This window comes from Macaca fascicularis, chromosome 8 (genome assembly GCF_037993035.2).
Source record: "Macaca fascicularis isolate 582-1 chromosome 8, T2T-MFA8v1.1".
NCBI classification, from domain to species: domain Eukaryota; kingdom Metazoa; phylum Chordata; class Mammalia; order Primates; family Cercopithecidae; genus Macaca; species Macaca fascicularis.
Window position 1 is genome coordinate 70535460 of NC_088382.1, and position 14868 is coordinate 70550327.

The 14868-nt window shown below is 36.1% G+C and overlaps 1 protein-coding gene and 1 long non-coding RNA gene across 4 annotated transcripts in view; both read left to right on the forward strand.

The window, feature by feature from the left end:
* The window catches only part of RAB2A (RAB2A, member RAS oncogene family), a 103551-nt gene that overhangs the window by 64925 nt on the left and 23758 nt on the right, over window positions 1-14868 (forward strand). Inside the window, exons 4-6 of one of the 3 annotated variants that reach the window (XR_012416441.1) lie at window positions 573-655; window positions 1086-1882; window positions 2380-2837. Coding sequence is in view for 2 of the 3 variants with exons in the window: in XM_045398305.2 (XP_045254240.1) it covers window positions 573-655; window positions 1086-1178; window positions 7965-8076 (288 nt within the window). In the remaining variant the exon portion in view is untranslated. Of the gene's footprint in view, window positions 1-572; window positions 656-1085; window positions 1883-2379; window positions 2838-7964; window positions 8077-14868 lie in introns of those variants that run through there. The other 2 variants (XM_045398305.2, XM_065519255.1) reach the window with 2 other exon arrangements.
* Window positions 11222-14295, forward strand: LOC141407416 (uncharacterized). Its single transcript, XR_012416444.1, has 2 exons — window positions 11222-11353; window positions 14260-14295. It is a non-coding gene; the product is annotated as an uncharacterized lncRNA (long non-coding RNA).

The following is a 14868-nucleotide window of genomic DNA, read 5'->3' on the forward strand; positions in this document are numbered from 1 at the left end:
ATGACTGTTGAAAGCTCACTGCAGTTTATGATATAACTGATAAAATCTGCATCCTTGGCCTTCCAACAACCTTTACACCAGCAGATGGTGGGCGTAAAGATGTCATTCATCATTTATTTACAATGGGCTTTATTTATTCTAGTGTCAACAGCTGCCCCAGGGAGTGGGTTATTGAATTCAAATGTGAGGCTCTGGGTTATTTGCTTCCTTTCAAATTTGTCTTCAGAGCTTAGTTGCTAGGAGTCCATTCTGTCCTTTAATAATGATTCATGTATTGTGAAGCCATTCAGTAAATTGGGTTGTCAGGGATTGCCAAAAAGGGTTTAGAGGTCTTGCGGGGTGGAGAGGTTGCAGGAGCGACTGTGTGTGCACTACATGTGCGTCTGGTTGACTTGAGCAATCTTGAGCAATAGTGGTATTTTGTAACTTTTTCCTAAGACTGATGAAGTTAAGTTTTCTTCTCTCCCTTTATGCACTCCTTCCCTACCTGCCTGTATTCTGTATATGAATAATATGAAAATATAGAGGACATTGTATTAAAGGAAACTCTCCAACCTTTTCTTTCGTCACAGGCAGGGCAAGAATCCTTTCGTTCCATCACAAGGTCGTATTACAGAGGTGCAGCAGGAGCTTTACTAGTTTACGATATTACACGGTGAGAACTTGAAAACTTTGCAATTCAGTAGTCGATACAGAGAATTTTTCTAAATAAATGTGGTTAACAGTGATGAAAGAACAGCTTAGCCTTTCTGCCCTGGCTACTCACCTTTAAAACTGCGTCTTGAGTCCAATTTAAATTTACTACAGAAACCTGCACCTGAATTGTTTTTATTTGAATTAGCACATTCAAATTGAAATTGGCAATATTATTTATTCATTGGAATTTTCTGAAGTGTGATTACATTAAATTTATAAACTGAAATGTAATCAGTGAACTCTAAACGCAGATATGGTGCTTAAAACTACTTCTCGTTACATAAGTGGATGTGGCTAAAAATGGTTCTCTTTTAATAATGTGTATATTGTTCGTTGTATACTGAGGGAAATGCTTTGAACATAGTAATTAAATTATTATTTATGTTTAGGAGAGATACATTCAACCACTTGACAACCTGGTTAGAAGATGCCCGCCAGCATTCCAATTCCAACATGGTCATTATGCTTATTGGAAATAAAAGGTAAAAAGGCTAATTTAGAGTTTACATTGCATTAGTGATGAAGACTGTACTGTTTATTTGACTACTTTCCTTAACATGTGTTCAACTGTGAGTTACCAGCCTCTTAAGTTATAAAATTTCAGAAATTCTAAGGTGTTTCTTTTGATTTTTAAAATGATGATAATAAACTTTCTTGGAAATTATTACTGTTATTATTTGAAATAGTTTTTGTGTAAAGAAGTACTTTAAAAAGTAATCTGAAGGAGTTTTATCAGATTCCTGATATAAAGTTAAAACCTACTGATTATTTGAGCAGGTGGATTGAACATCTTTGTGCTGTCCATTTAAAATATGAGAAAACCTTCTTGCTTGACCAGTTTCCATAAACTTCCAAGAGTATGGGAAAGTTTTCACTAATTTTTGTAGAAACTTACAGTGGTAAGAAAATATTAGTATTTTCAAAATGCTAGGCACCATTCTTTTTGTTTTATTTTGTTTTGTTTCTTTTGTTTGAGACAGGATCTCTATTACCCAGGCTGGAGTGCAGTGGTGTGATCATGGCTTACTGCAGCTCGGCCTCCTGGGCTCAAGGGAATCCTCCTGCCTCAGCCTCCCAAGTAGCTGAGACTATAGGCATGCATGACCACCCCCAGTTAGTCTTTTTATTTCTTATAAAGTAAGGGTCTCACTTTGTGCCCAAGCTGGTCTCAGGCTCCTAACCTCAAGTGATTCTCCTACCTGGGCCTCCAAAAGTAGTGGGGTTACAGGTATAAGCCACCATACCCAGCCCATTCCTTCTTTAGGGTTATATTAATATTAGATAGGCAAAATCATGACTTATGTGATAATGAGGACATCTAGAAACTTTTATCTCATTAATTAACAAGATAAGGAAACTGGTAAGATATTTCAACCAGTTCAGAAGGGAACTCAAAGTACCACACATTTATAATCAAATAAGGAATACTGAAATGCATTTACAAGATGGATGCAAAACTGAACAATATTAACCGGGTATTAATTTTATTCCACAGGACACAGTCTGCGTTTCCATGGACAGGAATTATTTGCATTTATTCCCACAAGTTAACTTCTCTCTCTGCAATCTTTGAAAATGTGTGAGATGCAATTAAAATAGTACTATTAAGAAAATATTTAAATGAACAGCCTAGGCCAGGTACAGTGGCTCACACCTGTGATCCCAACAGTTTGGGAGGCCCAGGTGGAGGATTGCTTGATCCCAGGAGTTCAAGATCAGCCTGGGCAACACAGGGAGACTCAATCTCTACAAAAAATTATAAAATTTAGCCAGACATGATGGTGCATTCCTGTGGTTCCAGATACTCGGGAGGCTGAGGTGGGATAATCACTTGAGCCCAGTTGAGGCTGCAGTGAACTCTGTTCATGCCACTGTACTCCTCCAGCCTGGGCAACTGAGCAAGACTTTGTCTCAAAAAAAAAAACAAAGAAAATAGCATAATTTTTTTGCCTTAAGAAACTGGAATAAGAGCAAATCAAACTCAAGGAAAGCCTCCTGCCTGTGAAAAAAAAGAGAAAGAGAAAACCAATGAAACCAAAAGCTAGTTCTTCAGAAGATAAAATAAAATAGATACTGATCAGGGAAAAAGACAAACATTAGCAATATCAGGAAAGAAAGGTTGACATCACTATAAATAAAAAGATAAAGAGAATATTGTAAACAGACTAAATAAATAAAGAGATATAACCATGTTCATGGATTGTAAGACTAAATATAAGATGTCTTCTCAAATTTATGTAAAAATTCATTGAAGGCCAGGTACAGTGGTTCAGATCTGTAATCCCAGCACTTTGAGAGGCCAAGGCAGGAGGATCACATGAGGCAAGGAGTTCAAGACAAACCTGGGAATGTAGCAAGATCTTGTCTGTACAAAAAATAAAATAATAATTAAAAAAAAAACTAGCTAGGCTTGCTGGTACACGCCTTTAGCTCTACTTAGAAAACAGAGGTGAGAGGATTGCTTGAATCCAGGAGCTCAAGGTTGCAGTGAGCTATGATTGCGCCAACTGCACTCCAGCTTGGGCAAAAAAGCGAGACTGTCTCCAAGGGGAAAAAAAAAGTTTCATTGTAACCCTAATCAAACTATCAAATGTTGGCAGACTTTTTTTCGGAGTGTAGATATTGACAAGCTTACTTTAAAGTTCTATGAAAATGCAAAGTCCACCGAATAGCCAAATCAGCTTTGACAAAGAGGCACAATATTGAAGAGAATTTACTATTCTACAAATTTTAAGATTTATTATACTATAATCAATTTAATATTGTTTGGCATAAGCAGACATAGATCAGCAGAGCTGAATAAGAAATTCCAGAAGTAGATTCATGATATATTAATGATATATATGATATATTAATTTTTTGACAGAGATGCTAACTTAGTTGAAGAAGGGGTAATCTTTTCATCAAATGGTGCTGAATCAGTTAATAGTCGTGTGTAAAAATATGAACCTCAACCCTTACATTATACCATATACAAAAATTAACTGGAAGTGGATCATAGACCTAAGTGTAAGAGCTAAAACTACTTAAAATTTCTAAAGAAAACAAATTTTAGTGACCCTATTTTGGCAAACATTTCTTAAATGGGACAGAAAAAAGCATGAACTTTAAACAGAAAAAAATCAATAAATTGCTGTTTAACTGAATTTAAAACTTTGTTCTTCAAAAGACAGTTACACTATTATACAACATCGTGACATGGTTAATGGTGATATAGTGCATTCTGGAAAAATGCTGAAAGAGTGGATGTTAAGTGTTCTCACCACAAAAAATAACTGTGAAATAATGCAAATTAGCTAGATTTAGCCATTCTGCAGTGTATATATACTTCAAAACAATATGTTCTGCATGATAAATATATGCAATTTTATCTATCAATTTAAATAAATAAATTTGAAGAAAAACAGTTACAAAAATGAAGAGGCAAGCTACAGACTGAGAGGAAATATTTGTGAAACATATAACTGACAAAGGATTTATGTCTAGAATATATGAAGAATGCTTATAATTCATTAATAAGAAGACATCCAGTTTTTAAAAATGAACAAAAGATTTGAACCAGCAGTTCACTACAGAAGATATACTACTGATGGGAACATAAAATGATACAATCACTTTGGAAAACAATTTGGTAGTTTCTTTAGAAATTAGCAGGCCGAGGCGGGAGGATTACTTGAGCCTAGTAGTTTGACACCAGCCTGGGCAATGTAGGGAGACTTCGTCTATACAAAAATAATAAATTTTTAAAATAAGTAGCAGAACATGGTGGTGCATACTTAAAGTCCCAGCTACTACTCCAGAGGCTGAGGGGGTAGGATCATTTAAGCCTGAGAGGTCGAGGCTGCAGAGAACCGTGATCACGCCACTGTATTCCAGGCTAGGCCACAAAGCAAGACCCTGTCTCAAAAAAAGAAATTAAACACACATCTGTATTTCCTAGCCATTTTACTCCCAGATGTTTACACAACATAAATATGTCTTCATATGTCCACAGAATTATGTACAAATACTCATACCAGCTTTATTTGTAATAGCCCCAAACTGGAAACAACTCAAATATCAATTAACAGATGAATGGAAAAATAGTGATATAGCCTTACCACAGACTACGGCTCAGCTATAAAGAGGAATGAACTATTGATACATGCAGCAAAATGGATGATTCTCAAAATAATTACAGAGTAAAAAACTCAGACCAAAAATACCATGTGATTACGTTTATATAAAAATCCTAGTAAATGCGGACTAATCTGTAGTGGCAGAGAGCGGATCATCAGCTGCCTAGGATGCAGTGGCAAGAAGGGATGGATTACAGTGGAGTCTGAGGAAACGTTTGGGAAACGGATGGCTTCACAGGCATACATATCTTAAAACTAAACAAATTTTGCTTTTAAGTACAACTTCTTTTATGTCTATTACACCTCAAAAAAGCTGTAAAACTATAATGTAAAACATCATTACACTGTATAGATTTTAGAGTGTTCTTTTAATAGAAAGTGAGATTTGCTGTTAAGAGAAAATACTTAAGTGATATTTACATTATAAAAAGGTAAACATTGCTTGTTTGTGTAGAGAAGAAACCATTATATTCTCTGAAGGCCTTTCTTGGGTATTCTTTTCCACATTTAAATCATCTCACTAAATCTTTTTAAGGTTATGAAGCTATTGGAGGGAAGCTTTAGTCTTTCTGTGATGGAAATAGTTACTCTGCCATTCAAGGTATGAAATAATAAGAGGAAAATACTTGGAGAATAAAGATAATTTTTAATCCTTTTATTTTACCGATTATTTCCTTGTGTCTGAAACATGATGAGCATGAGTGACAGGTGGCTTAAATTTGGTTGCCGACCACTAGGAGCTGATAGTTCAAATGTGAGAAAAAATAAACAAAGCATAGTATGTAAACAAGAGATGTTTCTGATGATCGTAGGTGGGTGACCTTTAAAATCAGGAGTATAATGAACAAGAAGGAACAGAAATAAATGAGATGATTATTTTTAGATGAATTGAATTGTGGGTAGACATCAAAGCAGGGAATAAGCAATTTTTGAATTAGAGGCATTAAGCAGTAGGGAGCCAGTGAAGGGCAGTGACCTAGTCAGAGCAACAGATGACACAGATTTTTCTTACTATGGCGTTGTATTAATAAATTGGTTATATAAGAAATAGGAAGCAGACGTTTAAAATATGAAAGTTTTTTAATAGTATAAGGATTACAATGCAAACCCTAAACAAAAAGGGGGCATAAATTAAAAAGAAAGATACTTAAGTAACCTAAGCAACTTAAGTGGGATTCAGAGGGAGTGAACTAAGACAACAATATGATGTAATGCCTGGAAAACTGAGGTATTTTTAAAACTTTGCACTAACTATATAGTCAAGTACTATGGCTTTTGAGTTTTTGACTTGACCTATGGTAAGAAATATATTTTACATCATGACCTAGTAAATAAATTGTGTATATACCTACACATAAAACGAAATATTCATAAATTATACCTTTATACATAAGTTCCATGAAACAGTACATGCAGTGGCATGATCTCTGCTCACTGCAGCCTCCGCCTCCCAGGTTCAAGCAATTCTCCCGCCTCATCCTCCTGAGTAGCTGGGATTACAGGCACCCGCCCTCATACCCAGCTAATTTTTGTATTTTGTAGAGAAGGGATTTCACCATGTTGGCCAGGCTGGTTTTGAACTCCTAACCTGAGGTGACCCTCCCGCCTCAGCCTCCCAAAGTGCAGGGATTACAGGTGTGAGCCACTGCACCTGGCCTATTGTTTCTTTTTTAAAAAGAATTCTGATTATTTCCTACTGAGTGATTTTTACGATTCATTGAGTCATGACACAGTTTGAAAAATCCTACCCAGGCTTAGCACAGTGGCTCAGTCCTGTAATCCTAGCAATTGGGAAGGCCAAAGTGGGAGGATCACTTGAGTCCAGGAGTTCAAGACCAGTCTAAGCCACATAGAGAGACTTTGTCTCTGAAAAAATTTTTAAAAACTGCCCTGGAAAAGCCTTGGCACATGTATACACAAAAAATATATATATAAAATGCTTATTGTAACATTGTTTGTAATAATGAAAAATTTTAAATAACTTTGTCTCATAGAGAATTTAAGTTGTATTGCATTCATTCAGTAGACTATAATACACCAGTTAAAAAATAAACTAGATCTACATGTGTTATATGCATAAATTTGAAAAACATAACGTTGACCAAAGTTAACAAGTTGTAAAACAGTAGCTACATCTGAATTTTTAAAGACATGAAAAAGAAATACCATTTATGGTTATAAACATGAGTATAAATGCAAAAACATGCATGAGAATGAAAACACCAAATTCAGGTAATGGTTACCTTTAGGGTAAGAGGGAGGAGAGTGGGATCAGAGACACACAGGTGATGATTCTGCTGATTTTATTTCTTAAGGGGAAAGAAACCTGAATCTAGCAAATAATATGTCAAGACTAGCTGGAAGTATGTGGATATTATCATACATCTTTTTTCATGTATAAACATGTAATAGTAAATACTATGTAAAAAGAAATAAATAGTAAAGTTTTTTAACTTTTAAAATAAAACATGCTTTAAAAGCGACTGCTACTTCCCCCCCGCCACCTCACTAATACAATTCTAGTATGATAAAAATGAATACCCTGCTTTCATCGGAAATTTCTAGCTTATACTTTCTCTCTCTCTCCCTTTCTCCTTTTCTCTCTCTAGTCCTTCATCCCTCCTTCTCCCTCTCTGTCTATATCAATTTTGCTTTAAGAAGAAACTGGGAATTAAACAAACTGGGATCAATGATGTAATGTATCTTTAGTACTTTGGATTTTACTAATTTCCTATAGTTTCTGAGAGTTATATTTTAATCACATTCATAGAAACTCAGTCAGTCTGGCCAATGGAGGAGGATAGTATAGTCCTGCTCTTTCAAATTATGTCGAGCAAAATGGCTTTCTTCTCTGGGAACGCACTGTACTCAAAGATACAAGGTATTAGACTAGAGGCTCCCTTAAGTTACAGCTAGTTCTAACATTCTAGAACTCTAACACAGACTCTTTCTTCTGTTGGATTGTTCTTAAGAAACTAGACAGTGTTCTAAATACTAACCCTCATAATACCCTAAATAATACAGTTAGTATGTTAAAAATTAATTAAAAGAATGGTCATCACAACTTTGAATTCCATGGTACACTTTCCACAGATGCTTCTATTTGTACCATGTTGATTAATAATGTGACCCTTTCTTTCCCATATTTAGTGATTTAGAATCTAGAAGAGAAGTAAAAAAAGAAGAAGGTGAAGCTTTTGCACGAGAACATGGACTTATCTTCATGGAAACGTCTGCTAAGACTGCTTCCAATGTAGAAGAGGTAAATAAGAGGCCCTTTAAAATGTTCATCTTTATAATTAATAGAAATGTTTTACATATCTTCATTTTATTATTTATTTTAAGTTTTTAGTCGGATGGCCTTTGAACATCATAAAGTAGGAAAATTTCTTCCCTTTGAAATGCCTTGCAACATTTACCTTCTGTCAGACTCTTAAATCATATTGAGCCTTCTCTTAAAGCCTGAATACTTTCTTACATCTTTGTACATATTTTCCCTCCCTCCATTTTTCTAAACAATTTCCTATAGTTTCTGAGAGTTATATTTTAATCACATTCATATAAAGTCAGTCTGGCCAATGGAGGAGGATAGTGTAGTTCTGTTCTTTCAAATTATGTTGAGCAAAATGGCTTTCTTCTCTGGGAACCCACTGTACTCACAGATATAAGGTATTGGAGTTCTTTGGGTTGCATGGTAGGGAAATCTTTTTTGTGTTGCATGGGAGGGAAATAAAGAACACGCTAATGAAATTTGGAAATGTTTCAAGACACCAGAACATTTGTAGCTGTTTATATCCACTTCTGCTTATTTTTTAAATTTTATTTATTTTTTTAACTGTCAATATATTATCACATCACCACTTCTGCTTAAAGTATTATAGTATTGCTGTGTAATATTTTACAAAGCATAAGAATTCTGTTTCATCTATTGATGAAATTTGTATTATTTCAGTTATTTCCATTGATCAACCTGAACTGTTGGAACTTTTCTGAACACAGTGTATTCTTTTATGCTGTATGTGTTTGGAGGCAGTGTGTTTATACATATTATAAATAGATGATTACATAGTTGATCCTTTCTAAGGTAAATGTATTACGCTTATTTTATAAAAAGAGGTAATGAAGCTAAGAAAAGTCGTAGTTTATCCAAAGTAATGCTTAGTTCCCGATTTCTGGATAAGAACAGCTTATAAGAGCAACTAGAGAAAGTAGTTCTGAAAAATGATTTAAGAATCACTGTTGTAAGGATAACAGAGGTCAGGGTCTTGGGAAACAGCTAGCATGTGCCTTCAACATAGTAAGCAGTCAGTAAATATTTATTAAGTCAGGAAACAACAGGTGCTGGAGAGGATGTGGAGAAATAGGAACACTTTTACACTGTTGGTGGGATTGTAAACTAGTTCAACCATTATGGAAAACAGTATGGCGATTCCTCAAGGATCTAGAACTAGATGTACCATATGACCCAGCCATCCCATTACTGGGTATATACCCAAAGGATTATAAATCATGCTGCTATAAAGACACATGCACACGTATGTTTATTGTGGCACTATTCACAATAGCAAAGACTTGGAATCAACCCAAACGTCCATCAGTGACAGACTGGATTAAGAAAATGTGGCCCATATACACCATGGAATACTATGCAGTCATAAAAAAGGATGAGTTTGTGTCCTTTGTAGGGACATGGATGCAGCTGGAAACCATCATTCTTAGCAAACCATCGCAAGAACAGAAAACCAAACACCGCATGTTCTCACTCATAGGTGGGAACTGAACAATGAGATCACTTAGACTCGGGAAGGGGGACATCACACACCGGGGCCTATCATGGGGAGGGGGGAGGGATTGCACTGGGAGTTATACCTGATGTAAATGACAAGTTGATGGGTGCTGACGAGTTGAGAGGGGCAGCACACCAACATGGCACAAGTATACATATGTAACAAACCTGCACGTTATGCACATGTACCCTAGAACTTAAAGTATAATAATAATAATAATAAAGAAAGAAAGAAAGAAAAAAAAAAAGAATGATACTTGGAGCTCTTCTGATTAACCCTTGAACATAGAAATTGACCACAGTAATTCTACAGCATTGATATTTTCACTGAAGAATTCTTTCTTAGGTAAAATATTATACAGTCATGCGTTGCTTGACAACAGGGATACATTCTGAGAAATATGTCACCAGGTGATTTCATTGTCATGTGAGCATCATAGAGTGTACTTACATAAGCCTAGATGGTATAGCCTACTACACACCAGCTATAAAACTTGGTGCCAGAGGAATGACATAGTGATGATTTCCCTTAGTTTTCTTTTTGCCACATACCCAAGACTGGGTGCTAGAGAAACAGGCAACCTAGAAAGGTCGACAGGCGCAGAAAAAAAGTTTTCTAGCCAGAGAACCAGGAAATAGGCAGGTCAGAACAGTGTTCACAAGTCAGAACACTCTTAGAAAGTAACCATTCTGTAGCCAAACATCAGAGAAAAAATTGTGGCTCTGCTTCCACCATCCCCAGGCAATAATGAAGTAGCACCCTACCACCACCATTTCCCTTTTTGGAGTGGAGTCAGAGGAAGCCAACTAAAGCAGTGGTTTAAATAAGACCCAGAGTCTCATAAAATAGTATCTAAAATACCCATGTTTCAATAGAAAATCATTCATCATACCTAGAACCAGGAAGATCTTAAATTGAATGAAAAAAAAAAAAGGTAATAGGTGCCAACAGTGAAATGGCAGTGATGTTTGAATTATCTTACAAAGATTTCAATACAGCAATCATGAAAATGCCTCAACAAACAAAGAACATGCTTGAAACAAAAGAGTCTTAGCAAACAAACAATTTGAGCAAAAGGAATGCAAAATGTAAAAAAGGAACCAAATAGGAATTTTAAAACTGAAAAAATACAGTAATTGAGGAATTTTAAAACTCTTTCAAAGCTCTTTGTACACTGGAAAAAAAAACTTAGTGAATGGGCTCAACAGCAGAATGGAGATAAAGGAAAGAAATAGTGAACTGGATAATAGAACAATAGTAGTAACTACTTAGTCTAAACTGCAGAGAGAAAATTGAGGAAACAAATAAACACTGCCTCAGGGACCTATAGGACTATAACAAAAGCTGATGTTATACTTTTGTTATAACTATGTTATATTCATCATAAGTCCTAGAAGGAGAGGAAAAAGGAATGGCTGTGAAAAATACTCAAAGAAGTAATGGCTGAAAAATTCTTAAATGTGGCAAAAAGTATATGAACCTACAGATTGAAAACAGCCCCAAAGAGGTTAAACCCAAACAAATCCATGTGATGACAAACCTCTGTATGGTCAAATGTCTGAACGTGAAAGAAAAAAAATCTTGAAAGCAGCAAAAAAATGGCACCCTACCTATAGGGGAAAAACAGTTCTAATGATAGCAGATTTATCATCAGAAACCCTGGAGGACAGAGAAAATAGCACAGTGGTTTTTGTTTGTTTGTTTGTTTTTATTATACTTTTAAGTTCTAGGGTACATGTACACAACGTGCAGGTTTGTTACATAGGAATACATGTGCCATGTTGGTTTGCTGCACCCATCAACTAGTCATTTATATTAGGTATTTCTCCTAATGCTATCCCTCCCCAGCACCCCCACCCCCAACAGGCCTGGGTGTGCGATGTTCCCCACCCTGTGTCTAAGTGTTCTCATTGTTCATTTCCCACCTATGAGTGAGAACATCCTTGTGATAGTTTGCTGACAATTAAAATTTCCAGCTTCATCCATATCTCTGCAAAGGACATGAACTCATCCTTTTTTATGGCTGCATAGTATTCCATGGTGTATATGTGCCACATTTTCTTATTCCAGTCTACCATTGATGGACATTTGGGTTGGTTCCAAGTCTTTGCTATTGTGAATAGTGCCGTAATAAACATACGTAGCACAGTGTTTTTCAAGAGCTGAAAGAAAAGAACTATCAGCCCAGAATCATTTACCAAGCAAAGAAAAAAAAATTCGAAATGAAGGTGCGATCAAGACATTCTTAGAGAAGGAAAAACCAAGACTTTGTTAGTAGCAGAGTATTTGCATAAAAGAATGGCTAAAGGAAGTTTTCTAATAGAAGTGAAATGATTGAAGAAAGAATCTTAGAAAACCATAAAAGAAGAAAAATAAGAAATAAAAATATGGATAAATATGATAGACTTTTTTCTTCAAGTCTTGCAAATTATGTTTGATGTTTGAAGTAAACAAACACTGTCTGATGTGATTATCAGTGTATTCCAGAAATAATATAAGCCATGGGAATAAAGGAATGCCAAGGGATTTGATTAGCCTACAGGAAGGCAGGAGAAAGAAAATAGAAAAAAAGTAAAATGGCAGATGTAAGCCCTCATATATCAATAACTAAATGTTGGTGGTCAAAATACACAAATCAAAAGGGATTGGCAGAGAGAATTTTAAAAACAATGGCTCAGCTATATGGTATCTGTAAGAAACTCACTTCAAATATACCAGTACAGTTAGGTTGAAAATGATAGGTAGCTACATTAATATCACATAAAGTAAACTTAAGAGCAAAAAAAAAAAATTATCAGAGTGGGACATTATATAATGATAAAAGAATCAGTCCTCCAGAAAGATGTAACAATGCTAAACGTGCGTGTACCAGATATGTGAAGCAAACACTGATAGACTGCGAGGAGAAATAGAGAAATTCACAATTATGGTTGGAGACTTCAGCATCCCTTAGGTGCCCACAGAATATGTACCAAGATATAGACCATGTCCTGGGCCATAAAATGAACCTCGATAGATTTTGAAGTATTGAAATCATACAGAATGTATTCTCCAAACAGAATGGAATTAAACTAGAAATGAGTTTAACAGAAAATAGGAAAATCTACAAATACTTGGAAACTAAACAGTATGCTTCTGTGTGTCAGTGAGCAAGTCTTGAATTACAAAAAATACATTGAACTGAATGAAAATGAAAATACAACATACCAATTTGTGGAAAACAGCTAAAACAGTGTTACAAGAGGGAAATTTATACCATTAAATGCACACAATAGAAAAGAAGAAGTCTTTCTTATACCTTATACAAAAACTAACTCAAGATGGATTAAAGACTTAAACATAAGACCTAAAACCATAAAAACTCTGGAAGAAAACCTAGACGATACCATTCAGGACATAGGTATGGGCAAAGACTTCATGATTAAAACACCAAAAGCAATGGCAACAAAAGCCAAAATTGACAAATGGGATCTAATTAAACTGAACTTCTGCACACCAAAAGAAACTATCATCAGAGTGAACAGGCAGCCTACAGAATGGGAGAAAAATTTTGCAATCTATCCATCTGACAAAGGGCTAATATCAAGAATCTACAAAGAACTTAAACAAATTTACAAGAAAAACACCCCATCAAAAAGTGAGCAAAGGATATGAACAGACACTTCTCAAAAGACATTTATGTGGCCAACAAACGTGAAAAAAGCTAATCATTACTGTCATTAGAGAAATGCAAATCAAAACCACAATGAGATCCCATCTCATGCCAGTTAGAATGGCAGTCATTAAAACGTGAGGAAACGGCCAGGTGTGGTGGCTCACGCCTGTAATCCCAGCGCTTTGGGAGGCTGAGGTGGGTGGATCACGAGGTCAGGAGATTGAGACCATCCTGGCTAACAGGGTGAAACCCCATCTCTATAAAAATACAAAAAATTAGTTGGGCATGGTGGCAGGCTCCTGTAGTCCCAGCTACTCGGGAGGCTGAGGCAGGAGAATGGCGTGAACCCGGGAGGCGGAGCTTGCAGTGAGCCGAGATTGCGCCACTGCACTCCAGCCTGGGTGACAAAGCAAGACTTCGTCTGAAAAAAAAATGAAAAAAAGTGAGGAAACAACAGATGCTGGAGAGGATGTGGAGAAATAGGAACACTTTTACATTGTTGGCGGGAGGGTGATTTAGTTCAACCATTGTAGAAGACAGTGTGGCAATTCCTCAAGGATCTAGAACCAGAAATACATTTGACCCAGCAATCCCATTACTGGGCATATACCCAAAGGATTATAAATCATTCTATAGAATTACATGCACACATATGTTTATTGCAGCACTGTTCACAATAGCAAAGACTTGGAACCAACCCAAATGCCCATCAATGGTAGACTGAATAAAGAAAATGTGGCACATATACACCATGGAATACTATGCAGCCATAAAAAAGGATCCATTCATGTCCTTTGCAGGGATGTGGATGAAGCTGGAAACCATCACTCTCAGCAAACTGACACAGAAATAGAAAACCAGACACCGCATGTTCTCACTCATAAGTGGGAGTTGAATAATGAGAACACATGGACACAGGATGGGTAACATCACACACCGGGGGCTAGGGGAGGGATAGCATTAGGAGAAATACATAATGTGAATGACAGATTGATGGGTGCAGCAAACCACCATGGCACGTATATACCTTTGTAACAAATCTGCACATTCTACACATGTATCCCAGAACTTAAAGTGTAATAAAAAAGAAAAGAAGTCTGAAAATAATTTTAACTCCTACTTCAAGAACCCAAAGCAAAATAAACCCCAAAAAAGAAAAACCCAAAATAAATTGAAGGGAGGAAATGTTAAAGATAAGAGCAGGGATCAATTAAGTTGAAAACAAAAATCAGTGAAACTTAGAGCTGGATTTTTTAAAAACTTCAGTAAAATTGACAGACCTCTAGCAAAATTGACAGAAAAGGTGCAAGTTACCGATGTCAGTAACAAAACAGAAGCTATTACTACAGATTCTCCAGATATAAAAGAGGTAATTAGGGAATGCTGTGAATAGCTCTACCCACATAAATATGACAACTTAGATGAAATAGACCAGTTTATCCAAAAACATAAATTGCCACACCCATCCAGTATGAAAAAGTTAATTTGAGCCTGGCCAACATGGTGAAACCCTGTCTCTACTGAAAATACAAAAATTAGCTGGGCATGGTAGCAGGAGCCTGTAATCCCAGCTACTCGGGAGGCTGAGGCAGGAGAATTTCTTGAACCCAGG